Here is a 26,425-nt window from a genome sequence, read left to right on the forward strand (position 1 = left end):
GTTAGTCACACATCTTTGAATTAATAAGTCGAAAGGATCTCTTTAAGTAGATGAACTTCTTTAGAGAAATAGTTTTGGCATTCTTTTTGGCTTGGAAATCAGGGGAAGCAAAGCCAACTGTCATTAAGTAGGAGCGTATTAATTTTCTTGTTCCCTTGTGAGTTTTGTTTGATCTTATGACTGATGTGTTTTGAATTTTGCAGAGATAAGAACTTTCGAGGTGCTTCTCAGAACATATGAAGTGAAGGAAGTGAAAATGGATACTAGTAGTATGGTTGATGAGAGCCACGAGGAGGACAATGGGGGAACGAGACCTTGCAAGAGAAAACACCGTTCAAATGAAGACGACAACGTTTCACGTGACAACTCTTCTTCTAATGCTACTTCAGTCGTCATGGCTCGACCTTGTAGTGATGCAAGAGGTCACACCGGTTACTTAACGTTTGCAAGGCTCCAGTGTCTAGCTTAGTCCAAATTCTCTAATCAGTGGATTAATCTCAAAGTTACCATGTATTAGATATTACATGATTTTATGTCATTACGCTTTTCTGTGTTGCGAGTTTGTTTGTTTTAATACAAAGATTAAAATTTGGTGATGACAAAACAAAACAAAAAAATCAAAACTTGGAATACAAGTGTAAATAGGAAAAATAGTTTCGACAGGTATATAAATAAATAGATTGTTATACAAGTAATGATATATTTATATTTAGAAACGCGTTTCCTTTTCTCGATGGGAGAAGGAGACATGTAATGGCACTCTATAAATATCAAAATATCAATTCACAATCCATTCTTCGAAAGCCTGAGATCAAATTTGTTTCTTATTCTCCTAATCCCTTTTTACCATCAAGAATTATGTGTCCGTTGAGGTTCATATTAGTGTTCTTCTCGGCAGTACTCGCAGGATATATGGCGTGGAGGACGGTGAATGCTTCCGCGGAACTTTTCTCAGACGAGCCATCACCAGTCGAAGCGAATGATAAACAAGGACGATCTAATTCGAAAAGAAAGGTGGAGAATGGTTTATGGATGTTCGTTGATATGGCTAGCGGAAGGTACCTTTGGAGAAATCTCAAGGAGATGCATCAGAAGACTCAATGACGAAAGATATAAAAAAATTCGCCTGTGTCTGGCCTATAATGTGTAGAAAGTTTAGAAAAAGAAGAGAGATTCATTGTTCCTTCGTTTTCGTACTTCTTCTTGAATTTTGTAATCTCATTGATTTTTTTTTTTTTTTTTTAAGGTGAACATATATACTTTCAATGCTCGTATATCTTAGAAGTTACAAATAAACCTTATTCTCATCGCTAACATTATATCTTAGAAGTTAACAAACGAACTAAAGATACACCATTACCAAGTAGCAACACCCAAAAATAACATTAAAATTGTTTGAAAAGGTTAAAAGGTTATAGATGTACTAGCTAGAGAAACAAATCTTGTGAAACGAGATGATACAAAGCCCACAGAACGTAAGAGTATAGCATGGCGTATAATTTGTTTTCAGATACTTCATATAAGTGTGTTGGCGGCGATGCATTTAGATGGAATACAGTACTTAATCCTTCTTATAAGGTTTTCATAAAAAACAAGTTTGTCTTCATCAAAATCATATGTCGATGTAATTGTGTATAGTCTGGTGATTATCTTAATTAAAATGCGCTCTTAAGAAGCGAACACGATGTCGCCGTCAAACGAACAAAAGTTGTGATTGACTTGAAAAGATTAAAAAGTTAATTGTAGTATATTAATATGGGTCAAATCAAAGTTTATAGTTGCGAGAAGAGGGGATTAAGCCCAATGAGGTATAGAGAGGGCCCTCTAAGAACAGATATTTTTTTCCTTTTTTTAAAGACAGTTGTCGTTGTTGGAACCTAACCGGCACGCATTTCACTCCTTACTTTTCTCCACTCCAGTCTCTCTCTCTCTCTCTCTCTCTCTCTATATATATATATATATATATATTCAGCGTTTCTTCTTCTCTGTGGCGTAGCTTTCTAGAGAGGAGGAATCTAGGTCGTGCTCTGTGATTTTTTCTCATACTCTCTCTCTCTCTCTCGACAGTGAAAGCTCGGTTCGTGTTTCCAAAACCACATTTTTTAGATTTTGTCTTTTCTTCGTTTACGAAAAATTTCAATAGTCTCTCTTGCCGTACGGTTTTCTGTATTTGGGGATTTTAGCTGCATTGTTTACTTTTCGTAGTTCCTGGTGCAGATTTCTCTGTTTGATCTTGTTTTGTCTTGTTGTCTGGAGAGTAACTAGGTCGAATCTGTTCTTCTGCATGTTAGGGTTTTTGTTGGCCTTGTGTCTGAACCTGTGGTGTTATGACATAAACAGAGACCCATTTTGACATAGTTTCGCTTTAGACCTAAAAAAAATCTATGCTTTTTGGGAAAGTGATGGACTTTGTCATATGGCTGCTTTTTTTCGCTTCTGTTGATAGTTTCTTGTAGTGAACTGTTTTGTTTTTCTTTTCTGGGAAAGTTTTTTTTTTTTTTTTTTTGGTTTCCTATTGATCATTTAACTGAAGCTGTTATTCGCTTTGACTTGTTCTTCTTCTTTCAGGTATTTGGTATGGCTGCTGCTTCTACAATCCGTTACGCCCCTGAGGATCCAAATCTTCCTAAGCCATGGAAAGGTCTTGTGGATAGTAGAACTGGGTATTTGTACTTTTGGAATCCGGAGACCAATGTTACTCAGTACGAGAGACCAGCTTCTTCCGCTCCTCCCAAGCTTGCTGCTACTCCTGTAAGCTCTTCACTTCAGACTCAACAATCTTCTTCTGGCAAGGAAGAGGATAAGTATAATCGGGGCAGTGATGGGCCTAAGTCTGATTCTGGATCAAGGTTCACTGAGGTACTAACCTATGTCTGTTGCTTTGTGGCTAATTTCTACTGTTTAAACTCTCCAAAGTTTCATAATTACTATTTCAACTTGCTTGCCACTCTGGAGTCATCATCTTTCTTGGTGATAATGTATCTTCAAATTTGCTTTCATTTGGAACAGGCTGCAAGAACTGGACCAATATCTTCTAATGATGCTGCGAGTGGACCAGGGAATGCTGCATCTGGTGGATCATCTGTCAAAGGGCCTCCTTCTTCGGCCACAGGAAATGAATTGTCCCCAGAGGCCTATTGCCGCCGCCATGAAATTACTGTCAGTGTAAGTATTAGTGAGATATGAGTTTCTTTCTGAGTCTCATCTGTTCATTCTCCTCCGAGGTAGTACGCACAAACAGTTGCCTGCCTATTTTGTATCCAGCTTCTGTTCATGTACTCAGATAGTTGTCATTATTGGCACTACCTATGTATTGACAGGCTAATATTGTTAACTTTTATTGAAGCTTTGCTTCTTTTAGTTCCTATCCATTGACTATATAAGTTTCTATATCCTGCTGACTCTGAGATTCACTTTTCATTTGGGTAGGGAGGCCAAGTGCCACCACCTCTGATGTCTTTCGAAGCCACCGGTCTTCCCCCAGCGCTTCTGCGGGAGGTATGGAATCATCTTTCTTCTAATATCACATCAGTTTCAATTATCCTTACTCTGTTTTTGGTTGGGGAGTAAGCATGACTATCCTTACTCTAGTTAAGCTAGATGATTGTCGCGTTTTTTCCCCAACCTGTTGCATTCAGTGATTTATGAGGGAGGTATTTAGTCTGCGAGCTTTAACTGTTTTTGTTGTGGGGGAGAGGGGCAAGTGGGCTATATATATACACACATATAACTGCATAGTGTGATGGACTATTTTGAGTTTCTTTTGGCTGGCTGTAGTAATTTAAAGAGGGAGCTATTTTGCTGAATATTGCAGATTTATATTATCTGCCAGCAATACTTGTCTGTCTTTTGAGTGTTCTATTCATTTAGTATTTACTGGAGGGTCTGTATTGAGTAGAGTCACAATTTTATGCCACATGCGCTCTCTTTTGTCCCAGGTGCGATATTTGCTCTTGGAGGAGCTAATGTCGTACGCTGTGCCACTTCTTTGGGGTCCTTGCAAATTATTTGGAGTGCCCTTTTTGGTGGACCAAATTTTTTGGTAAGGGGATTGCAACTTCACCCAAAGCTTGTGGCATAGCCTGTTTGATGTTGATATATCGTTTATCCATCGGGTCCTGACAGAAGTAGAGGTGTCCTCCTGCTGCAGGTTTCAACATCTATTGTTGCCTGCAAATGGGAGGATCATGCTTCATCTGTCTCCGTAAACTCAGAATACTCTTGGTGTTTCTCTGCTGAAAAGAACATCCTGGTTTTTTGTTTTGCCAGGTATACAGTGCAGGATTCTCTGCTCCTTCTCCAATTCAAGCTCAGTCGTGGCCAATTGCTATGCAGAACAGAGACATAGTTGCCATTGCTAAAACAGGCTCTGGAAAAACTCTGGGTTACTTGATTCCTGGTTTCATGCATCTCCAACGGATCCACAATGATTCACAAATGGGCCCAACGATCTTGGTATTGTCACCTACTAGGGAGTTAGCCACACAAATCCAAGTTGAGGCTCTGAAATTTGGCAAGTCGTCCAAAATTTCGTGTGCGGTAAGTCAAAATCCTTGAATATACATAAGTACTGAACATGATATTTGATAAGCGTCTTATTGAGTGATTTCTTGATGATTATTTGTATTGTAGTGCTTGTATGGTGGAGCACCCAAGGGTCCTCAGCTGAAGGAAATAGAAAGAGGTGTTGATATTGTTGTTGCAACTCCCGGGCGGCTGAATGATATCCTTGAAATGAGGAGAATCAGTCTGCATCAAGTGTCTTATCTTGTGCTGGACGAGGCTGATAGAATGTTGGACATGGGGTTCGAGCCTCAGATCAGGAAAATTGTGAAAGAGGTTCCCACTAAGCGTCAAACCCTCATGTACACAGCAACGTGGCCAAAGGAGGTCAGAAAAATTGCATCTGATCTTCTTGTTAACCCTGCCCAAGTCAACATTGGTAATGTTGATGAGCTTGTTGCGAACAAGTCCATTACTCAGGTGTGGGTTTGATTTCATTTCATCTTCATTTTGGTTTCGATTCTGTTAGAGATAATGACATAAGGGATCTGATAGTTTATGTATTTATCGAATAATACAGACTGTTGAAGTCTTAGCACCAATGGAGAAACATACAAGGTTAGAGCAGATACTGCGGTCTCAGCAACCGGGCTCCAAGATTATTATTTTCTGTTCAACAAAAAGGATGTGTGATCAACTAGCACGGAACCTGACCCGCACGTTTGGAGCCGCTGCTATACATGGAGACAAGTCTCAGGCTGAGAGAGATGACGTGCTGAACCAATTTAGAAGTGGTAGGACTCCTGTTCTTGTTGCAACCGATGTAGCTGCTCGTGGGCTTGACGTTAAGGACATAAGGTATGATGAATATGATAGAAAGTTTCAAAATTCAACCGAAAGTTGGAAAACCAATGATCCTAATGGATAACTGTGATTCACAGGGTGGTGGTCAACTATGATTTTCCAAATGGAGTGGAGGATTATGTTCATAGAATCGGAAGAACTGGAAGAGCTGGAGCAACCGGTTTAGCTTACACCTTCTTTGGGGACCAAGATGCAAAACATGCTTCAGATCTTATCAAGATCTTGGAAGGAGCAAATCAGAAAGTTCCTCCACAGGTCCGTGAAATGGCTACACGTGGTGGTGGGATGAACAAATTCCGCCGCTGGGGTCCACCTTCCGGTGGTTCTGGTGGCCGTGGCTATGGTGATTCTGGTTATGGTGGTCGTGGGGATTCTGGTTATGGTGGCCGTGGTGATTCTGGTGGTAGAGGAAGCTGGGGTTCACGTGACAGGTAAATAACAAGACAAACTACTCATTCGATCTCTCAATGATTCTTATTTTCAGTATAAACTTAAAGATCAGTTTTGGTGGTTGTAGCAGTAGCAGCTCGGGATGGGGAAGAGAGAGAAGCCGTAGTCCTGAGAGGTTCAACGCAGGTCCACCGTCGACTTCTGACCCACCTCGCAGCTTTCACGAGATGATGATGATGAAACAGAGATAACTCATCGTTCGTTTTAACCAAATGGGGGCAATATACATAGTAGAGACCCTTTCTGTTCGGTTAATTATTCATTTTGTCTGCTGTGTGTTTGTGTGTGGAACGAAGTCACCAGTACTTCTAACATCAAACACACCCGAAGTACTTCTAATGTTTTGTTCGACGAGAAACCCTTTTTTGTTTATATAGTGAAAACAAAGACTCGTTATGGGTTGGTTCTCTCTTTGGTGGTGTTTAAGTGGAAGATGTTTAAGCTTAATGTATATCAGACCCTCTTATTTAGAATGAAGTTACAAGTTTGTTTCGTTTAATTTGGCATTGATCTATCTGCTAAAAGTCTACAGAGCAATAATAAATTAATGATGTAATTATAGAGGAACCAATGCAGATTAGTGCTATATCATTGTTAACAAATCGATATAAAAACCAGTCACGACTACTCTTAATTGCTTCCTTGACCAACGTGTCTCTGCAAGTATTACACACTCTGGATGGCTGAACCGAAGTTTTCGTCTTTTTAAACATTGCTCCCCAGTACCTAATTACTTGGATATAGTGCTGAAAACTTCAGAATTCTCAAGTTTCCATTTAACAAGTTGCTGAGTTTCTAGCTATTCCTTACAAACTCAACTTTTCAGTATCAACACCATACAGTCAGATGATCAGATCTGCTACTGTAATCCAACACAACTAAGCAGATGAGAAGAAACATATATCACACTAATTTTGTCTGTAAAGCACTGTATGATCTCTATCAGGAACGTCTAAAGAAGCTAATTTCAAGAGGGATGACATTGATAAATTAATGCCAAAGGTGTTGTTTGGAATCTGACAATATCAATCATGTTTTTTTATCTTGTTAGTATAACAAGATTGATGCTTTGAGATGTGATGAAAGCAATGCAAAATGTGGAAGAATGGGTCCAGAGTAAGAATTTATTATTGGGAGATTTACTCAAATGTACTCTAAATTAGGTAATATTACCAGAATAACAAATCTTTTTTTTATTACTAGGATATTTCGTGTATTTTCAAAATACCCTAATGTGTCTTTGTTTTATGTTACAGAAAAAAACGTAATTACAAAAATGTCATTGGCACGTCAGAAATCGCTGATGTGTATTAAATAACTCAGCTGTAACGCATTACAGAGATAATGAGGGCTGAGTTATGGTATGGTGCGGCTGATTTATGGAAAAAAAAACATTTGAGTAAGAGCGGACGGCTGACTTAGAGCATAACTTAGCCAAGCGTTACGGCTGACTTAATGAAATCTGGTTGAGTTATGCCCTAACTCAGCCGCTCTTACGACTGAGTTATAATCTAATGGTTGAGTTGTAAAATTTTTGGTTGAGTTATCACTACGACACGGCTGAATTATCATTCTGAATCTGGCTGAGTTATGAACAACGACTGACTTATGAGATGTGGTTATGACTGAGTTATGGTTAAGTTTTATAACTCAGCCGCCATGAGCTGACTTATCGTAAAACTCGGCCATTTTACAGCTGAATTAGTAGCAAAAAATTAATTACTAGAATATCATTCAGTTACGGCTGACTTATTTAACGATACGGCTGAGTTACAAATTTTCAGTTGAGTTATGACATTAAGCGGCTGAATTTGACAGCCATTTTTTTGCTTTTTAATTACTGTAATATTATTCATGTTGCGGCTGAGTTATAATTTTGTTTGATGGCTGATTTACATGTTCATTTGGTGGATGACTTGCCACTTCAGACGCATCATCCATGTCAGCATTCCATGTCATCATCTTCTCCGAAAATACGAAATGTCGTTCCTTCGACTCTTGTTCTTCAACTGGTTAAAAAGTGTTCTTCCCCTTCTTTTTCTCCTTGTTCTTCACTTCTTAATCACACTCATTCTTATTAATTTTCCTCATTCTTCTTCATTTTCTTTCATGGATCCAGTTACTGTAATTGTTGTTTCCAGTAATTGGGTAAAGAAACACAAATATGTATTTAACATCGACAATAGAGGGTGTAGAGTTGTGGAGATAGATGCAGAAACAACACACAACAAGCTTGTGAAGCTTGTTTTTGATGACTACGGATTGAACGCGTTAAGCCATGAGCTAAACGCATGTTCTCGATTTAAACAAGTTGGACACAATGCAAAAACTTGTCTAATGTAGTATTATTGTAATACATTTGTTTTATTTTGTGCAATAACACAGACGTCAAACATTATAACTCAGTCGTCATATTAATCGACGAGACCTTTCGTTTTCCGCTTTCAGATTATTCCTTGTGATAACTCAGCCACAGAGCATTATAACTCAACCGTCATATGAATCGATGAGACCTTTCGTTTTTCCGTAAATGCTACTCCCTCTGTATCATAATAGATGATTTTCTAGAAAAAAAAATTTGTATCATAAAAATTGATTTTCTATAAAATTTTACTAATTAATGTTAAGAAATTATAATTTTCAAGAATCATTAATTGAGAATTTAAATTTTGATAACTTACTATTGGTTGATAGTTATGAAATATATTTTTATAAATTAAAAGTATATTTATAGCTACACATTTAATGTTTTTCTTAATTTGTGTGAAACTCATAGAAAATCATCTATTGTGATACAGAGAGAATATAACTCAACCGTTAAGTAATATAAATCAACTGTTTGCTTTCAAATTATTTCTTTTGATAACTCAGCCACAAAACATTATAACTCAACCATCATATGAATCGACGAGATCTTTCGTTTTCACGTAAATACTATAACTCAGCCGTTAAATTTTTTTTTCCGGGTTGTGACATGGATTATGGAAGAGCAAAAGAGAGTTAGGTTGGCTTTATGTCATTCAATGATGTACCTTCATGGCCAAATTACATAACAGATATGATGCTATAGATAAAGTTCAACTAGATTTTAATCCCAAAATATCTGACAGACTCTAAGAAGACAAGTCATAGCAACTTTAATCTACTTCAATTCAGGGAATGATCAAGATCTTCTCATCCTCGCACGTACAACTTCCAGAATTCTGCAGTACTCAAAGAACAAAGAAGATTGGTCACCTCCAAGACCAACTCGGCTTACTCTGTTACCGCCTGCCAGATTGTTGCAAGGACTTCCTCCAATAACTAAATCAAACCCACCATATTTTTCCATCAATTTTTCAATTGTGTCATTAGTCAAATCTTGCACGTCTGCATACTCAATCAAAATTCCAGTCTGGTTAGTTTGCTCCCAGAAGTCCTTCAATATATTTCTGTTGACTTTTGAGATCTCCACAGACACAACAAGCTTCATTCGGATTTGCAGACGATGAAGTGCCACTTCCCCACCTCCAATACCCGTGAACAGAGATAGAACCTTGATTCCATCTGGGAAAATGGGTTTCAGGACAGACAGATGATATGCCACAGTATCAACCTAAAACAAGTTTAACCAACCAACGAATGAATACACAAAAAATATGTACCGAGTATTTCACTATTCCAAACAGCTAATGATGCAGAATATTATTATGCAGATGGGGTGTGAAGTTACCTGAAAAGAATTTCCCAAAGACTTGTACCGCTCAGTTCTGCTCATTCCACCACCTCGTGTATGATTTTTTGGAAATCCCAGAAGATTCTCCATCTCATCTGGCTCGAGTGGGGCAGCTTTATTCTTCCCCACCCAGACGAGGTTCCATCTTCTACACTGGTCAATCACATATCTTTGTACATGCTTAGGCGGTTCTGGTTCTCCAATGTAAGGCTCAAGGGCTGTACGGATCCTGTTAGTTAACTGGGCACTGCCTGTAACAGTCAAAATGCAGTTCAGCTTGGTCCTTTTATCCCACTCTGGCCACCATTTTTTTGTCAAAGGAAATGCTTCATTAACAGTGTATTTTGGTGGAGGCTGAATCTGGAATCTGTTGTCGATAGGCAGGTTGTGGATGTAGCCCCTCTTCCTCGCAGCAGCACAAAAGTACTTCGAGTCCACAAACTCCGGTAGAATCTCATATAGATGTCGAGATATAGTCTCCCAGACACCTTTAGGTGCGAGGGCGACATTTTCGTAGTAGAAAAAAGGTGGACCTCGTGCTAACTCTGGAAGTTTTCGATGTGTGATGAGTCCTGGCTCGTTTGGAAGCCCAAATCCTATCATTGGATTTGGTAGGCGAACCGGCTCCTCATCAACAGATGACCTTGACTCTCTATTCGACTCTAACCGCCTTTTCTTAACATCATGTCTAGGCTGCACATACCAAATTTTCAACAAAATCAGTGCCCAAACGAATTAACTTATAGAAGACATATTTTCAACAAGTTTTAGCCATACCTTTTGTTCTTCAGGATCAGTGTGAACCTCACTAAATTCTCGAGCCATCTGAGCAGCACAAAGGAAGTCCGTGAGCTCTGCAATGTCCACATTTCCTCCTGAAATTTAAATCGTATAAGTGTGGATAAGTTCGAAAAAGGTAGCAAAATATATAGGGTACGTGAGATATATATCAACGTTTGGCAACCATGTCAATTAGTGAAATACGATGACAATGTTCAACAAAGACATCTAAGGCCTACATCACAGAACCAGAGGCTAACACAGAACTAATGACAACTGTATCAGTTAGCGAAAATACAGTCACAATGCTCAGCAAACACATCTCAGGCCTACGTCACAAGACCAGAAGTTACTAACATTAACACAGGCAATTTCGTTTATGACTCTTTCTCTAGAAGGAAACTGAATAAAAAAGAACTAAAATTTAGTGCTAATGGTAATAGTTTAAGGTAAGGTTACCACATCTCTCCACAGCGAGAGAAGCTTCTACCTCTGAAAAACCCATTCTCACCAAAGAACGTATTTGGTTGCCATTTTCATTGGAGGAGTTTGGATCCTTCTGTCATGGTTTAACAGATTAAAAATGCATATAAATAGCAGTGGTATACATTTACAATTAAAACGTATGATGCTAAACATATGTTTATCACCACCATGAATGACATATACCTCATCATCAGAGATTAATAAATCATCATAGTTGATCTCATCATCAGACCAATCAATGTCATCTTCTTCTTTTACTTCTGCTAATTTCTCTGTCTCCTACAAACCATCAACAAAATTTAAGATCTATCTTGGAATGTTAAGAGACACTATATATTTGCAACATCACTTACTGCACAAGAGAGGAGTGCATTAGCTATTTGCTCCATATTTTCTTCTCCTGAGAGTTATAAAAGCAAATGTCAAAAAGTCATAAAGTTTTAGTTCTTACTTTAAAGGACAACAAAAAAAAATCAGTAAATACCATGTTCATGAATAGCTTTGGTAACTTTTTCTTCATCAAATCCCATCGCAAGGAAATGATCTATAGTCTTGGACTTGGAAGAACCAGCTTCACAATCACTCTTCACAAAGATATATAAGAGGAATGAGAGATTCATTGGATATAAAAAAAGGCCACTGAGAGGAAAAAACAATTAAGATCCAAAAATTAGAAAACTCACCGAGTACTTGGAGATAGTATCAATTATAACCGAAGTTTCTGCATTTGGTCCTGTAAAATAATTGTATAAAAAAATATTGATAAACCAAAGAAACATATATCTAGAAAGAAAAGAAAAAGAAGGGGGAAAAAGCCTCACCAGCTTCCTTGATTGCTCTAGCAATCATCTCAACAGGAAATCCCATGTCAAACAATGTAGCAAAAATCTCGTCAGAGAAGCCCATCTGAACTAAGTCAGTTGTCTCAGTAGTAGGAGAGCTCAAGGAACCAGTTGTCTGACATTATTAAAAAAAAAAAAAAATCGTGTTGTTCACATAAGGGACGATTCTGTTCAGGCATAATAAACTGATAAAATTGTTAGATACGTGTTTTAGAACAAGGAAGGCTTACCACGGCTACACCAACTAAAGTCTCGGCCCTGGAATGTACTGGAGATGGAGATGACTGAAAGTTATCAATCTCCAAATCATCATCGGTATTCCAATCCACATAATCGTCATCACCAGCAGAATCCTGCGCCTTCATAACCATGTAACATATATAGTAAGATATACAAAGTAGTTCGATTCATAATTTGAGCAAGTGATCGTAATGTACCATTTTTGTAGTAATCTGATGGGATCAAGGAAGTAACACCAATGTAGTACACCTGCCAAAATTCATCAACTCAAAAAGTATCAAAGGTTTTGTAGATCCGTCAGTAAGAATAACCCAAATGAAAACAATTTGTGCCTTTAAGAAATTCAAATGCCAAGCATGGCCTCAAATTTTCTTTAACTTCTTAAAGAATCTCACATGATCAAACGCAGACAAAAGGAGCAAAAAAAAGTGTGTTTGTAAGAATCAAATTTTGAGAATTATAGCAGATTCTACTAATTTGTATTCTATTTACAATCAGAACAAGTTTTGAATAATGATACAAAACGGAGCCAGCGAAATTGGCCTGACCGAGAACTCTCACTGAGTCGAACAGCCACCGTGAACAAGCTGAATTGAATAAAACCAATAATAATCTAGTACGAGAATAAGATTCATACCCAGAATTTTTGATTTTGAGCTACAGATTAGCAGAAGCACTCCCGCCTCCGGCAATGTTACTGTCGCCGTCGGTGAGAGAGAGAGAGCTCTGTTCCGTCGTTCCGTTTACTCAAGAAACAGTGAAACAAAAAAAAAAGTCTGATTTCTATAAAAAAAATATATTCGATTTTTCAGACTTTTGCGTTTTAGGCCCTATACTTTGTACTACTTCAACAATTAAACCCGAGATGTTTTTTGTTAACTAAATAAACCAAATTTGATAATGACACGTTAACACTTAACACGACACATGTTGTGCTTAGGAGTTTAGAGGCATTTTCCAAAACACTAATTTTTTGTTCCTATAAATAATCATACATTATTGCTTTGAGGAAGTGAAATTGGTTAAACTTAAACTCGAATTTCTCATAAATAAATTTTTATATCTAAGTCTACTACATAAAAGTACATTTAAGGCTCTTTTTGAAATAATTCTGGCGAAGCATTGAAGAATGAGGTTTGATGCATGGCGTACCAAAGATATGACACGTGACGAGCGAGAAGGATAATTAATAATTTAGTATCCAACATGACTGCATCGAGTCAAAAGACAGTTACATACATTACATTAATCATCGTATACATAACAATAAGGTACAAAGCCTTCTGATTTAAAAAAGAATGTCCATCATCCAAGAGACCGAGACAATAAACAGCACCAGACACATGAAAGATGAAAGCTAATAATAATAATCCTGAGAAGCTAACTCCATTACTTAGCGATAAGCGCATTGTGTGCCTACATACACACACATACATAGGGAGAGAGAGATTTAGAGAGCCAGGAAGGAACATTGTTTTCTGGCATGGTCAGGTATAAGCTTGGACAACAACTCTACGCTTGCTCCTCTTAGCTCTACAAATTTCACAAACACACACTTTAGCCTTTTCTATGGTAGAAATGGAAAACAAACAGAAGCATATGCTATGTATTTGGAAGAGACATACCTTGAGGTTTAAAGTTGAAGAGAGGAGGCAAGGGACGACCGTTGGGAAGACGTGTGTTGGGATCACGTAGCTCATCGAAGAACGGGTGGACTATCGCCTCCATCTACAATTACAATTAGTTTGAATCAACCAAACGTATATCAAATATGATGCTATTATATGATGTGAAACAGTAATCATTTCCTGGACATACAGCTGTTGATCTGAGGTTTGGAGAATACTGGAGAAGCCTTGAGACGAGGTCTACAGCTTCTGGAGGTGTACGCTTATGGAAAATCTTAGGGATCAACAACAAGTTTTCCAATCAGCAAAGGAGAAAAATATATGGAGTGATGTTGAGAGAGTAATTAATGATGTGAGTGCTTACTTTGTGCCAAGGATGAGCCTTTATTTGAGGGAATTTGAATTCAGTGTAGTTTGGATTCATACATTTGATTTCCTCCCGAGTTGGTGTTCCAAGAACCTGTAACCACACAATACAGAATAAGTAATGGTTATCAATAGCAGAAAATGGAGCCTCTTCAGATCCATGTCCAATACACAATTGCTAAGATTATGGGTTTAACTAAATTGAAGTACCTTAATTATCTCGACTAGCTGGTCGACTCCACTTTCACCTGGAAAAAGAGGCTACCCAAAAGTTGGACCAGCCAAAGATTGGTAATACAGAACTTTAGACATCATTCGGCGATTCAAATCAAAAAGTATAAAAGATTATGATGGAAAAGTCAAACTACCTGTCCCAGGAGTAATTCAGCAAGAACACAGCCTGCAGACCATATGTCAATTGCTGTTGTATATTCCGTGGCTCCAAAAATAAGTTCAGGTGCTCGATAGTAACGAGAGCAGATGTATGAGATGTTTGCTTCGCCTTTGACCTGTTAAAGAATGGCAAAGCTAGAAAGGTTAGGCACTAGTAAGTAGTAACTAGAAAATGTGCCAACTTTTCCATATTAAAACGAAATCAATGCTAATAGATATTATACCAGAACTTTTGCGCTACCAAAATCGCAGAGCTTGACCTGATGGGTATGAGGATTAACCTACAAGAAGCACAAGATTAATCAAGCAGATATATGTAGATCACGGAAAGGTCTGACCAACATTTCAACTTAAGACACGAACCAGAAGATTCTGTGGTTTTATGTCTCTGTGGCAGACTCCTACTCCTCCATGAATATATGCCAAAGCTCTGCAAATCTGTAGTCACAGCAGAAAGGTAGATAATTTTTTTAGAATATCACGGCAACAATATTGAATGAACCATAGTATATCAGAAAATGAGAGTACACATTCAGGTGGGCTGACTAAAAGTTACCTGATAAGTATAGAGTTTAACATATATCATGGGCATCCTCTGATTTGCTCGACTGTAGTGCTTTGAAACGCGATAAACAGTCTCAGGAACGTATTCAAGGACTAAATTGAGATACAGCTCATCTTTCTCTGTCGTTGAGAAGAAACAGTGCTTGAGGGATACAACATTAGGATGATCAAGAAGCCGCATCGTCTGTAGCTCACGGTTCTTGTATCTTTTGTCTTGCAAAACTTTCTTGATTGCAACAGTTTCCCCCGTTTCTAAACACTTGGCCTGCATATATAGAAGCAACAAAATCAGAAAACATATCTACAGTTGAGTATATGCACAACAGCCACTTAAGTAAAATAAATTATTTAGAGTTTATGTAATTGGCAAACCACCTGAAAGACGATTCCAAAAGAACCTTGTCCAACGATGCGCTCTGCCATATAACTTATGGTCTGAAAGGACAAAAAGAAAGAGCTATAAGAGTCTATATTTTCACGTTACACATCACAGAAACCACAAATTGTGCCACTTACGAATGCAAAAGATATTTTTGTCAACTTCTCTTATTAACATAGAAAAATATGGATAATCGTCAAAAACACAAATGTTAAACAAGCAAACCTGTTTAGGCTGGCCATTTTTACCACCAATAGTTGTAACAATAATGTGACCCGTTTCAGTTCCATTCCCATCAACCACAGCTGCTTCCATTTCCTATTAAGCAAAACCAGCAAGAAGAAAACACGTTAAACGAAAGAAGATACCAACCCAAGTATGTCCAAATCATACTAATTGAAAGTGAGAGTTTCTTTCAACCTTATCATCTTTAATCTTCATCTCGTTAATCCCTTCAGGTAGTTTGTCAGCAGCACATACGGAAGCATTGGTTTGTTTTGTTGCCATAGATGAAGCAGGTAACGTCCCCACAGAAGCCATATCCAACAACTTTTTAATTCAATTCGTCAATCTGTTAAAGATCAAAACACACAAACTCAAAAACATCAGTACATAGTTAAAACCCCTATAACACGAACCAAAAACTGAAACAAAAAAATGACCAACAAGCACAGAGACAGTAAAGAAGATCTAAAAGTAAGAAACACCAAAAAAAAAAAAAAAAAGCATAATAGCTCTCTACATTTAAAACTCCGATCTAGTTAACATAGATTCACACAAAACTACATACAACATTAAACCCTTCCTAATCTATAAAAAAAAAACTAAAAAGGTTAGTTCCAGCTTGGGTCAAGCTAGGCAAAGACGAAACAGTTACGGCGCCGTCATACCTGAAAAGTCAGTCTCCGCCGCAAATTCACTTCATCGTTTTTGCTTCAGCAGCAACTAGAAACCCTAAAATAAAACTCTTCCTTGCCGAAAATGGCAAATCTCTCTCTTCGTGAGTTGTTGTTTCTCTCTGTGTTTGTGTTTTTTTTTTTTTAATGTTATGGCAGAGAGAAAAAGCGGAACCCAATAGGTGGTTTCAAAGTTTTAGTTGATAGTTAGTTTTGACGTCCGCGCTCGAGGAAGAGTATCCCTACACGTGGCGTGTTTTGGTTGGAATAATCTTAGACTCACGTCATTTGTGTTTGACTGCTTTTAATGGTGTTGAATCTTTTTTCATGCGGGTAGGTGTATGGTAAGCTTCTTTAATAGACGGTTAGATTTTCAGTTCGGAAAAGCGATGATATAATCGGACGGTAAATATTGAGAGGAGTATGGAACGTTAAGAGAAGCGTGGCGTACACTGATTCACCTTCCTCGCTTTTTGGGTATTTGTTAATTTTTTTGTATTCTTGTTTTGTCAGAAAAAAGGAAATCTGGAATTACGAAATCGCCAAGTCAGCATAAAATAGAAAAGCGACAAGATTTGGTTCCACTAAACGATGTTTTGTCTGATTCGACCGTTGGGTTCATAAAAGGATATGGGCCTTAAAGTATATGGGCTTGTTATATACTCTTCTCTGATGGACGATTGGTAATAAGAAGATTGCACTTTACGCCTCTCTGTTAAGAATACGCACTTTGGTTGAACAATCATTGCCAACAATTAGATAGGATCATACGAATCACCAATTGTAGATAAATAATGGTTACGACAAAAAGAGTGAATTTCGTACACGATATTAGGCTAAACCATCAGAAAAATTGGCGTTATTCATAGAATAATTGCGTGCAAATCCCTGCCTGCAAAACAGTAATATAGAGAAGTTGACAAAAAAATAACGGTATTATAAAATTATTTTATACGAATACGAACGTAGAAAACGTTACATCAAATCACGGGTTAAGATTACACAATGATCAATTTTCAAATATTACGTCTTACGTGAGTTGTTGGCCTTGGCCATACACAAATTCTCAGAGTACTTGAAAAATATTGCTCATGTGACTTGCGCGTTATGAGTACTTCATGTGACTTGCTTTGCTATCCAACACTTTTCTCCCGTATGATAAAAACAAAAATTGAACCATCAAAGTATTGCAAAATTAGTCTAATGTTGCCACGTTTACCAATCTCGTTGAAACCAAAAACAAAAGACATTACCTATTCTGTACTTCTTAATACATTCAAGATCTTGAGAAAGAGCCTTTAACAAACAAAACAAGAATAAAAAAGAAGGTATTGAGAAAGAGGACAAGAAATCAGTTACTTGAAGACAAAATTTATATATCACACTTTCAACTGCCAAAGCAAGAGAAAATTAATAAAGTAGTAACAAGAATTTCAAATAAAACGAGTGATTAAATTATTCCAATTTTGGTAACCAATAGGCTTACCAAGAAGATTATGTAATCATCAAATACTACAATAATTCAACAGTCAACGCATGGGATGCATACACGTAGCAACGTGCTAATCTATAGCAGCCTATATATCCTTTTACCAGGGACTCATGCACGTGTATCTTCAGGTCACGAGTTTTACAAATTTCATACATTGAACCTTACTAATATGCTTATAATTAAACCAGAAACTCCCAGATGTTGGTTTATTCTCTCTATAACAATGAACACAATAACCGTATCGAGCATCCTATTGTCTTTGCAACTAATGCAATGGATCTTTTGGAAATTTGAGTTGAAGATGACTAATAGATTTTAAAAGATTCAGTGACACCATAGATTTAACATAAATTACGGTGCTTGATTTAAGGAACTAAATATAAAAAAGATTATCTGATGATAAGGTTTACGTGGGATATATACCTGTAATTATATGGCAACTTTTCTTGACTCTTTCGCCATCTTTAGTTAGTGATACCTGATAAAATGGATTTTGACCTTACCAAGACTGGTTAAGTATCTGACCGGACCCATACTCTGTTATAAACGAAAGCAATCAGTTGTTTTCAGCAACTACGTACTGCACACAAACCTTCAAGATCAGTAATACAAGAACGAACACTAATGAAAACCATTTAATGAAACTTCGAATTAATGCTAGAGAACACTAAGATGTTGTTAGTAGTAGCGACCAAAAGAAGTTCAAGGTAACACGCCTATTCAAAAACAAATTCAATGCCTAATCGTAAGTAAAGATGTTGTCATGTTGAAGTTGTATGATGATTTTCAAGAACAAATCAAAGCCAAATCACAAGTAAAGTGTGATGATACGGTCAATAGAACAAGCTGATCAAGCAAGTAAACCCCATAAGCTTTATATATTTATTTGCTAATACCATAAACTATACCAAATGAGGAGAACATGCTTGAAGAGGAAGAGAGTTCCAAGGCCTTTTGTCTTCATCTAACTGTTTAACTGCATCATAGATTCAAAATTCATATGCGTAACAGTGCTTTTCTCTACTTATAAATGAGCCTCGCTTCACCATTTCCTCTTCATTCCATATCTAAACAAATTCTTCCTAGAAACAAATTCTTATTCAATATTAAAGATGAATAAACTAACCTTGAAATATCTTTCCCTCAACTTTCTCCTCTTAGTCTCCTTACTCTCTTCGAGATTTGGGACTTGTGCGGCTAGGCACAGTGTATACTGGAAAGGAATTCGCAGGTCTGTTGCCGAAAGGGAAATTTCCGCAACAATCAATGTGCTTGACCATGGCGCAAAAGGTGATGGGACAAGTGATGACACAAAGGTTAGTGAGCATTTCTATGGTTAGCTGCGTAGATAAATGTTTTATTGATATATAATGGAACCGTTTATTGTATTTCAGGCTTTCGAAGATGCTTGGGAGGAAGCTTGTAAGGTGGCAGCGTCAACATTATTAGTTCCATCTGGTTCTACGTTCCTTGTTGGACCTGTTTCCTTCCTGGGAAAAGAATGTAAAGAGAACATCGTGTTTCAGGTGATTTTCAAGATAACACAAACAACGAAATGTTATTCACATTTTAAGTTATATAATCGCGACTGAAGTATTTTGATACTGTGCAGCTAGATGGAAAGATCATAGCTCCAACGAGTTCAAGTGCATGGGGTTCAGGTCTCTTGCAATGGATAGAATTCAAATCACTTAAAGGAATCACTGTAAAAGGAAAAGGAATAATTGATGGACAAGGATCAGTATGGTGGAACAAGTCCCCTGACTATGATCCAGCAGATGAGTCACAGTCAATAACTAAGAACGACATGGTAAAAACATAAATTCAATTTTCTTAGCTAAACAAAATTGGAAACTCTAGCTTGCAATAACTTTTGCTTCTACTCCTTTTCAACTGTGAAAGGTGAAAGAACAACTGGGTACAAAAATGCCAAAGACTAAACCAACAGTAAGTTATCTTCACTAAAATTCATGGATGGAGTCAAACTCAAATCAACATTTGAAACTTAATTTATTTTGATTTACCTTGGTGTGCATGTAGGCTTTGAGGTTCTACGGGAGTAATGGTGTAACAGTCAATGGAATAACCATACAAAACAGCCCTCAAACCCACCTCAAGTTTGATAATTGCATGAGCATTCAAGTGTCTGATTTTACAACTTCATCCCCCGGAGATTCCCCCAACACAGATGGAATCCACCTGCAAAACTCTCAAGATGCCGTTATTTACCGCAGCACGCTGGCTTGTGGTAACCACAGACTTCAAACAAGTCACATTTTATTTAAATTAAAATATTACTCTCTCCGTTCCAAAATATAGGATGTTTTAGTGAAAACACGCATATTAAGAAATAATTACTTTTAAAAAGTTTAATCAATCATAAACAAATCTGCATAATATAAAATATAAATTTAATCTAAAAGTTGCATAGAAAATTGGAAACATCCTATATTATGAAACAAAAATACTTCTCTAAACATCCTATATTATGAAACAACATCCTATATTATGAAACGGAGGGAGTATAAGTCAACTCATTCTTAATAAGACACTAAAAGTCAAATCATCATGAAGAAAATTAACAATTTCCTTCTTTCTACAGGAGATGATTGTATATCAATTCAAACTGGATGCTCTAATATCTACATACATGATGTAGACTGTGGGCCTGGCCATGGAATTAGCATCGGAGGACTGGGAAAAGACAATACAAAAGCGTGTGTTTCAAACATTACTGTCCGTGATGTCACGATGCATGAAACTACGAATGGAGTTAGAATAAAATCCTGGCAGGTAAATTTTTCCTGTAGAGTCATTTGCATACAGAATAAAGGCAAAGACTGATTGAAAAAAAGCATGTGATAGTTCAAAGATGCTGAAAAGTTTTGATAATGTGCATGATAGGGAGGGTCAGGGTCTGTAAAACAAGTTATGTTTTCAAATATTCAAGTCAGCGACGTAGCCAATCCGATAATAATAGATCAATACTATTGCGATGGTGGAGGATGCCACAACGAAACTTCAGCAGTGGCTGTATCAAACATAAACTACATAAACATAAAAGGTACCTACACAAAACAACCTATACGCTTCGCCTGCAGTGATAGCTTGCCATGCACAGGAATCTCACTGTCGACCATAGAGCTTAAGCCAGCCACAGAAAAAGCTAGCTCACTTGATCCTTTCTGCTGGGAAGCACACGGTGAACTGAAAACACAAACTCTACCACCAATACAATGTTTGAAAACAGAAAAGTCACCAGAAGCTAGTCAGTCTAATAATGATGCTTGCTAATACTATAGCAAGAAATTATNTATATTATGAAACAAAAATACTTCTCTAAACATCCTATATTATGAAACAACATCCTATATTATGAAACGGAGGGAGTATAAGTCAACTCATTCTTAATAAGACACTAAAAGTCAAATCATCATGAAGAAAATTAACAATTTCCTTCTTTCTACAGGAGATGATTGTATATCAATTCAAACTGGATGCTCTAATATCTACATACATGATGTAGACTGTGGGCCTGGCCATGGAATTAGCATCGGAGGACTGGGAAAAGACAATACAAAAGCGTGTGTTTCAAACATTACTGTCCGTGATGTCACGATGCATGAAACTACGAATGGAGTTAGAATAAAATCCTGGCAGGTAAATTTTTCCTGTAGAGTCATTTGCATACAGAATAAAGGCAAAGACTGATTGAAAAAAAGCATGTGATAGTTCAAAGATGCTGAAAAGTTTTGATAATGTGCATGATAGGGAGGGTCAGGGTCTGTAAAACAAGTTATGTTTTCAAATATTCAAGTCAGCGACGTAGCCAATCCGATAATAATAGATCAATACTATTGCGATGGTGGAGGATGCCACAACGAAACTTCAGCAGTGGCTGTATCAAACATAAACTACATAAACATAAAAGGTACCTACACAAAACAACCTATACGCTTCGCCTGCAGTGATAGCTTGCCATGCACAGGAATCTCACTGTCGACCATAGAGCTTAAGCCAGCCACAGAAAAAGCTAGCTCACTTGATCCTTTCTGCTGGGAAGCACACGGTGAACTGAAAACACAAACTCTACCACCAATACAATGTTTGAAAACAGAAAAGTCACCAGAAGCTAGTCAGTCTAATAATGATGCTTGCTAATACTATAGCAAGAAATTATGTAAAAATGTTAAGATAGGCTAAACATTATAGAATTATACGAATAAAGAAGGATTGATTCCTCTTGCTTTGTCTTATACTAGTTTGTATAAATCATTTGCAAATGAAATGTAACATATTGCATGTCAGTGTATTGCATTCTGTTATAGACTACCGGTATTGAATTGGTCATAAGTCAAAAGAAGAGGACCCAACCCATAGCTTAAGGAAGGATTTTATCTGTAAAGAAACAATCTAAAAATGATGACTTCATGGACCAGTTATGATAGAACACATCACAAGCAATATAATTCTTTAGTCCATAGATCTGAGGGATGCAAAGTAAATGTACCAAATAAGAAGTAAACAATGTATCAAAAGTCTAATTACCAAAAACTCCAACACAGGTAAACAACTAACGCATTTTACTTATAACAAGGTAAACCACGACATGGTTGTAAACGCAGTTTCAAAGCTCAAGCTAATAGGCCAACATTAGATAACAGTGCAAAACAGACAATCTGAATACGTATAATACTCAGCCAAAAAGATTATGATTTGTGTCTCAACCGTACATCCTGTTTGGGAGATTGGCGTCACATAGCTCCTCTAAATTTAGAAAAGCAAACGTGTTTCTTGTCATTGTCTGCTTCCTATACCATAGTTAAATCCTGCAGTGGGATAAAAGAAGAAAAATTTCAGGACAAAAACCCAAGAGAACAAAGTTTAAAATGTCAAACTCGAAAATAATGTTTAACTCATATCCTACACGAAGATGAAAGGGGATTTGAACGAGAATGTCTCATCAACGTTTGCCAAAACCAACTCCTGCTTTCCGTTTTTGTCGAGCTTGTACTCTTTCAGGGCTTGGCAATCCCGTTTTTTCTTCGTATTTCTTTTCTAGGGCCTGTGGTACACTACTTGTCAGGAATATTGTAGAATTTCGATGATAACAAACCTTTTAAGAGAATAAACTACTTAACGTAAAGATGTTCACCAAAGTCACTACTTAGATGCAAAGGGTGATTTATCCACGAGAAGTATTGTAGCTTAAGACTCTGTCCTATTACAGTTTTACTCACCTCTAGCTCTTCACGAATGCTATCAAGAACTTGATCCGTCATTCTGTCGAAGAAGAGAACTCCCTGTAATTGACAGATTGTTCCATCAGACCGTAACGAGGGGTTGCAAGTGATACTCACATACAGCAATACAAAAAACCTCCATGAAAAACAAGTAAAAGTGCATGCCCAGTAACAAATGTAAAAACAAAGATAAGGCCCGCAAGTAAATGAGGCCACTTTTCAGTGTTTTATCTGGTTTCTTCAAATTGTATATACACACAACTGCAGCCATTAAAATAAATGTATTTTCTGTGTGTTTTTCTTGCTATATAATCAAAATGAAAGTGGAGAAAGAACCTCCAGATGGTCGTATTCGTGCTGAAAGATCCGTGCAGGTAAACGTGATAGACTGATTGAAAATCTTGCGCCAGTAATGTCCCTTGCATCAATCTTGACAGATTGTGGTCGCTGAAAGCAAAAACACAACCAATAAAAACTGAATGAGCAAATGAATTGAGACACAAAATTTGGTGAAAAAAGTAATTCAATTGAGAAAGGGTGGACATACAACTACTTCAGCATAAATCCCTGGGAAGGATAGGCACCCTTCATCAAACGGTACTAATTTATCGGAAAATTTATTGATTTTTGGATTAACAAGAACAATTTCTTCTCCTTCACCACGCTCCCCAGCTGGATTAAACACCATGAGTTGAACATTGAGACCTACTTGAGGTGCTGAGAGCCCAATGCCATCAGTTCTGCCCAATAGCATGTAATCACAGTATCATTCTGTGTTTGTCTTTGTTACTATGTACTAAGTAGTAGTAACTTGCCTTTAGGACTTACTTGTACATAACATCAAACATAGCATCAACCAAGTTCTTCAAATTCTCATCAAAAACACCAATCCTCTTGTTTTTAGCCCTTAGTATAGGATCCGGATACTCAACTATCTTCAAAGGCGTCTCAAATTGAAGATCAGAAGCTTCATAAATCCCAAACAAACGTAAATCAATATAATAAAAATGTAAGCAGAAGAACTAGTGTATATAAATAACAGATAGGGAAATTACCCGAAGCTAGTTCATCATCTTCTCTGCGCGAGACGCGTTTTACTGCAGCTCGGACAGGTGATGTCAAAGGTATGCTCCGGTTCACGGCGGAGGAAAACATTACGGTGGATTTGAGCCGACCATAACCGGGGGATAGAGTCGAACCTCGGCGAGATAAAACCGGTAGGAGTAAGCGAGAGAGCGGTGGAGCTCGGAGGAAGCAGTTACATACCGCCATGGCTAGTAGAGGAAGCGCAAGTTTCAGAGCTACTGGAGAAAGCAAATTTGAGTGGAGAGTAAGTAAAAAGATTGGGTAGAGAATTGTGCTCTGTAATTTTAAGTGAAATCCGAAATATTGATATATTATAGGGACGAATTTGAAAATAGAGAAAAATAATAAATACCATATCGATATGAATCCCATGAATATTCTATTTTTAGAGTTTTCTGTGAGGGAGAGAAAGAGTGAGAGAGAGAGAGACATTGTCTCTTCGAAACTCACGGGATACATACAACAGATCCCCTTCTTTGGAGCTTCTTCTTCCAAAGGTAAACAAACTCTCACACCATTCATCATCGATTCAAATCCTGTATCTTCCTTTTCTCTCAAAACATCTCTGGTATGTTGAGTTTTAATCTCGATCGTCGTTAAGAGTATCAATAATAGCTAAAAGATTTAAAACTGATTTATCTGGTATGGTTGAAATTTTTGTGTTTAGAAAATAGAAACGTTGTTGTTGTTGTTGTTGACCTGATCGTGTTTACTAATCTGATTGTGTTGCAGAGAGAGAGAGAGAGAGAGAGAGATTTGAATCGTGTTTTGGTAATTTGGATACAGGAATATATAGCTTATAAAGGAAAATGGGGCTTAATTTCACAAAGTTGTTCAGCAGGCTATTTGCCAAGAAAGAAATGAGGATTCTGATGGTAGGTCTCGATGCTGCTGGTAAGACTACTATCTTGTACAAGCTCAAGCTTGGCGAAATCGTCACCACCATCCCTACCATCGGTTAGTTTTTTGAGGATTCTTCCAATCATAGTGTTTGTTGTCAATGTGCATTTTAGAGATCTTCCTCTTTTTGTAATTCTCTCCTGCTCTTTGCTTCTCAAAAATTTTGATGTTGAAAGAGGTTTTTTGTTTCCAGGATTCAATGTGGAGACTGTTGAATACAAGAACATCAGTTTCACTGTTTGGGATGTTGGGGGTCAAGACAAGGTAATATATTTTAAAAGTCTTGCCTAGATCCATAGTTTGGTGTCCTCGTAATACAAGTACTGGTCTTTTGTGTTGACTGGTTATATGTATCATGAAAGCACAATTTAAATAGTAAATCTCTGCCTTCACCTGTATTTTTTTTTTAATCTCCGCGTTCATTATCTATTAGTGTTTGTCTTCTTCTTTCTTCTCTGTTTTACTTGACATTATGAAAGCAACTTCCTCGAAAAACAGATTCGTCCCCTGTGGAGGCACTACTTCCAGAACACTCAAGGTCTTATATTCGTGGTTGATAGCAACGACAGGGACCGAGTTGTGGAGGCGAGGGATGAGTTACATCGCATGTTAAATGAGGTTAGCTTTCTTTTTGGCTTTTTCCTCTTGTGTCATTGTAAGACGGGAACACTTTTTCATCGTCTGATTTTAACCCTGTTCGCAGGATGAACTGAGGGATGCTGTCCTTCTTGTATTTGCCAACAAACAAGATCTTCCCAATGCAATGAATGCTGCAGAAATAACTGACAAGCTTGGTCTTCACTCTCTTCGCCAACGCCATTGGTAAAGTTATCTTCTTTCTAGAATTCAATCTTAATGTGGTTAGATTGATCACACAGTGTGGTAGAATTCATCTTATGTTTTTCTTTCTAACAGGTACATTCAAAGCACATGTGCCACATCTGGCGAAGGTCTGTATGAAGGCCTTGATTGGCTCTCCAACAATATTGCTAGCAAGGTAACTAAATTACCGCTTTTTGTATAACTAAATATAGTGTAAAAAGGAACACTCTTTTGAAAGTATTGATGCCCTTAAATAACAGCCATAGAGATTTTAGGTTGTATGCTTATCATAACTGAGTAGATCTTCGAATTGAGGGAACTCACTTACTTGAGCCACCAAACGGTTGCAAACCCCATGGCTGAAGCAGCCCCTGCTTTGTGTCTTGAAATCACGGATGTATCATCTATATTTATTCTCTTACTGGAAACCCACCGATTCCAAACTCTCGCAATGACTGTATATTCATGTATGTGTTATAATCATGAATATTGACCAAACCTTCATTTTGATTCGAGTAGGCATGATGAAGCTGCTGGAATACTTTTTTGCACTTGGAAGAGACCATTAGTGATTGTGGAGCAGAAAGAAGTATAATGTCTGATTTTACAATGGTTTATAGTATCCGTTTATGTTTGTGTCATTGTGTGTGCGTGTAGTTTCTAAACCCACCTCAACCTTTTAACTTTTACCGTTTTGTTTGTAACTAAAGCTTATGGAAAATGTTCTTCATAAGCAGTAGATATATTACCTTTTTCTACTTATATAAAATGTCATA

General features: G+C 37.4%; 9 protein-coding genes across 13 annotated transcripts in view; 6 read left to right on the forward strand and 3 right to left on the reverse strand.

Moving 5' to 3' along the window:
- The window catches only part of LOC104705733 (tRNA (adenine(58)-N(1))-methyltransferase catalytic subunit TRMT61A-like), an 11,086-nt gene extending 10,490 nt beyond the window's left edge, over nt 1-596 (forward strand). For both annotated transcript variants that reach the window (XM_019228563.1, XM_019228562.1), the window contains exon 5: nt 204-596. In XM_019228563.1, coding sequence (XP_019084108.1) covers nt 204-469 — 266 coding nt within the window. In that variant the 3' untranslated portion in view covers nt 470-596. The remainder of the gene's footprint in view (nt 1-203) is intronic.
- LOC104705734 lies at nt 859-1,104 on the forward strand. The gene has a single exon (XM_010421801.1). It carries the CDS (start codon nt 859-861, stop codon nt 1,102-1,104), a length of 246 nt encoding a protein of 81 aa, XP_010420103.1.
- On the forward strand, nt 1,888-6,298 carry LOC104705735 (DEAD-box ATP-dependent RNA helicase 46-like). Of its 3 annotated transcripts, XM_010421805.2 has the most exons (10): nt 1,888-2,077; nt 2,569-2,859; nt 3,010-3,165; nt 3,430-3,498; nt 3,899-4,042; nt 4,270-4,539; nt 4,633-4,983; nt 5,084-5,361; nt 5,445-5,798; nt 5,888-6,298. In XM_010421805.2, exons 2-10 carry the CDS (start codon nt 2,578-2,580, stop codon nt 6,006-6,008), a joined length of 2,025 nt encoding a protein of 674 aa, XP_010420107.1. In that variant the 5' UTR covers nt 1,888-2,077; nt 2,569-2,577; the 3' UTR covers nt 6,009-6,298. The 3 variants fall into 3 exon arrangements, with proteins under 3 accessions (XP_010420107.1, XP_010420104.1, XP_010420106.1); XM_010421802.2 differs by lacking the exon at nt 3,899-4,042 and having other exon boundaries at nt 5,885-6,298; XM_010421804.2 differs by lacking the exon at nt 3,899-4,042.
- On the reverse strand, nt 8,805-12,626 carry LOC104705737 (DNA (cytosine-5)-methyltransferase DRM2-like). Its single transcript, XM_010421806.2, has 12 exons — nt 12,518-12,626; nt 12,078-12,129; nt 11,871-11,999; nt 11,620-11,755; nt 11,482-11,531; nt 11,283-11,382; nt 11,152-11,198; nt 10,982-11,077; nt 10,772-10,871; nt 10,310-10,407; nt 9,530-10,225; nt 8,805-9,412 (listed from the first exon to the last, which is right to left on the reverse strand). Exons 2-12 carry the CDS (start codon nt 12,078-12,080, stop codon nt 8,981-8,983), a joined length of 1,887 nt encoding a protein of 628 aa, XP_010420108.1. The 5' UTR covers nt 12,081-12,129; nt 12,518-12,626; the 3' UTR covers nt 8,805-8,980.
- LOC104705738 (shaggy-related protein kinase epsilon) lies at nt 13,067-16,291 on the reverse strand. Its single transcript, XM_010421807.2, has 13 exons — nt 16,101-16,291; nt 15,631-15,781; nt 15,436-15,528; nt 15,207-15,266; nt 14,824-15,096; nt 14,631-14,705; nt 14,492-14,548; nt 14,243-14,383; nt 14,085-14,135; nt 13,873-13,968; nt 13,699-13,782; nt 13,506-13,608; nt 13,067-13,413 (listed from the first exon to the last, which is right to left on the reverse strand). Exons 2-13 carry the CDS (start codon nt 15,748-15,750, stop codon nt 13,331-13,333), a joined length of 1,236 nt encoding a protein of 411 aa, XP_010420109.1. The 5' UTR covers nt 15,751-15,781; nt 16,101-16,291; the 3' UTR covers nt 13,067-13,330.
- LOC104705739 (polygalacturonase At1g48100-like) lies at nt 18,677-20,898 on the forward strand. The gene is made up of 7 exons (XM_010421809.1): nt 18,677-18,914; nt 18,993-19,124; nt 19,211-19,408; nt 19,501-19,545; nt 19,639-19,846; nt 20,201-20,391; nt 20,503-20,898. The coding sequence occupies exons 1-7, from the start codon at nt 18,711-18,713 to the stop codon at nt 20,890-20,892; spliced, it is 1,368 nt and encodes a 455-aa protein (XP_010420111.1). The 5' UTR covers nt 18,677-18,710; the 3' UTR covers nt 20,893-20,898.
- Nucleotides 21,030-22,253, forward strand: LOC104705740 (polygalacturonase At1g48100-like). Its single transcript, XM_010421810.2, has 2 exons — nt 21,030-21,258; nt 21,370-22,253. Exons 1-2 carry the CDS (start codon nt 21,034-21,036, stop codon nt 21,757-21,759), a joined length of 615 nt encoding a protein of 204 aa, XP_010420112.1. The 5' UTR covers nt 21,030-21,033; the 3' UTR covers nt 21,760-22,253.
- Nucleotides 22,129-24,181, reverse strand: LOC104705741 (peptide deformylase 1B, chloroplastic/mitochondrial). Its single transcript, XM_010421811.2, has 7 exons — nt 23,897-24,181; nt 23,670-23,808; nt 23,389-23,581; nt 23,178-23,288; nt 22,839-22,901; nt 22,526-22,663; nt 22,129-22,427 (listed from the first exon to the last, which is right to left on the reverse strand). The coding sequence occupies exons 1-6, from the start codon at nt 24,111-24,113 to the stop codon at nt 22,562-22,564; spliced, it is 825 nt and encodes a 274-aa protein (XP_010420113.1). The 5' UTR covers nt 24,114-24,181; the 3' UTR covers nt 22,129-22,427; nt 22,526-22,561.
- Nucleotides 24,324-26,423, forward strand: LOC104705742 (ADP-ribosylation factor). 2 transcript variants are annotated; one of them, XM_010421812.2, is made up of 7 exons: nt 24,324-24,424; nt 24,660-24,884; nt 25,021-25,091; nt 25,326-25,445; nt 25,531-25,649; nt 25,743-25,824; nt 26,169-26,423. In XM_010421812.2, exons 2-7 carry the CDS (start codon nt 24,737-24,739, stop codon nt 26,172-26,174), a joined length of 546 nt encoding a protein of 181 aa, XP_010420114.1. In that variant the 5' UTR covers nt 24,324-24,424; nt 24,660-24,736; the 3' UTR covers nt 26,175-26,423. The 2 variants fall into 2 exon arrangements, with proteins under 2 accessions (XP_010420114.1, XP_010420115.1); XM_010421813.2 differs by having other exon boundaries at nt 24,714-24,884.

This window comes from Camelina sativa, chromosome 8 (assembly GCF_000633955.1).
Source record: "Camelina sativa cultivar DH55 chromosome 8, Cs, whole genome shotgun sequence".
NCBI classification, from domain to species: domain Eukaryota; kingdom Viridiplantae; phylum Streptophyta; class Magnoliopsida; order Brassicales; family Brassicaceae; genus Camelina; species Camelina sativa.

Coding starts and splice junctions, on each gene's coding strand:
- LOC104705740 (XM_010421810.2), top strand. CDS start 21,034: ATGAAGAAAATTAACAATTTCCTTCTTTCTACAGGAGATGATTGTATA. Junction 21,259..21,369: donor TTAGAATAAAATCCTGGCAG/GTAAATTTTTCC, acceptor TGTGCATGATAG/GGAGGGTCAGGGTCTGTAAA.
- LOC104705742 (XM_010421812.2), top strand. CDS start 24,737: ATGGGGCTTAATTTCACAAAGTTGTTCAGCAGGCTATTTGCCAAGAAA. Junction 24,885..25,020: donor CACCACCATCCCTACCATCG/GTTAGTTTTTTG, acceptor TTTTGTTTCCAG/GATTCAATGTGGAGACTGTT. Junction 25,092..25,325: donor ATGTTGGGGGTCAAGACAAG/GTAATATATTTT, acceptor CTCGAAAAACAG/ATTCGTCCCCTGTGGAGGCA.
- LOC104705739 (XM_010421809.1), top strand. CDS start 18,711: ATGAATAAACTAACCTTGAAATATCTTTCCCTCAACTTTCTCCTCTTA. Junction 19,125..19,210: donor AAGAGAACATCGTGTTTCAG/GTGATTTTCAAG, acceptor GATACTGTGCAG/CTAGATGGAAAGATCATAGC. Junction 20,392..20,502: donor TTAGAATAAAATCCTGGCAG/GTAAATTTTTCC, acceptor TGTGCATGATAG/GGAGGGTCAGGGTCTGTAAA.
- LOC104705738 (XM_010421807.2), bottom strand. CDS start 15,750: ATGGCTTCTGTGGGGACGTTACCTGCTTCATCTATGGCAACAAAACAA. Junction 14,384..14,491: donor TTGGTAGCGCAAAAGTTCTG/GTATAATATCTA, acceptor ATTCTTTAACAG/GTCAAAGGCGAAGCAAACAT. Junction 14,136..14,242: donor CTGAATTACTCCTGGGACAG/GTAGTTTGACTT, acceptor ACTTTTGGGTAG/CCTCTTTTTCCAGGTGAAAG.
- LOC104705741 (XM_010421811.2), bottom strand. CDS start 24,113: ATGGCGGTATGTAACTGCTTCCTCCGAGCTCCACCGCTCTCTCGCTTA. Junction 23,809..23,896: donor AGATGATGAACTAGCTTCGG/GTAATTTCCCTA, acceptor GGATTTATGAAG/CTTCTGATCTTCAATTTGAG. Junction 23,582..23,669: donor ATGTTTGATGTTATGTACAA/GTAAGTCCTAAA, acceptor GCTATTGGGCAG/AACTGATGGCATTGGGCTCT.
- LOC104705734 (XM_010421801.1), top strand. CDS start 859: ATGTGTCCGTTGAGGTTCATATTAGTGTTCTTCTCGGCAGTACTCGCA.
- LOC104705737 (XM_010421806.2), bottom strand. Junction 10,408..10,771: donor TCTCGCTGTGGAGAGATGTG/GTAACCTTACCT, acceptor TTTAAATTTCAG/GAGGAAATGTGGACATTGCA. Junction 10,226..10,309: donor CTGATCCTGAAGAACAAAAG/GTATGGCTAAAA, acceptor TGGTATGTGCAG/CCTAGACATGATGTTAAGAA.
- LOC104705735 (XM_010421805.2), top strand. CDS start 2,578: ATGGCTGCTGCTTCTACAATCCGTTACGCCCCTGAGGATCCAAATCTT. Junction 2,860..3,009: donor CTGGATCAAGGTTCACTGAG/GTACTAACCTAT, acceptor CATTTGGAACAG/GCTGCAAGAACTGGACCAAT. Junction 3,166..3,429: donor GCCATGAAATTACTGTCAGT/GTAAGTATTAGT, acceptor TCATTTGGGTAG/GGAGGCCAAGTGCCACCACC.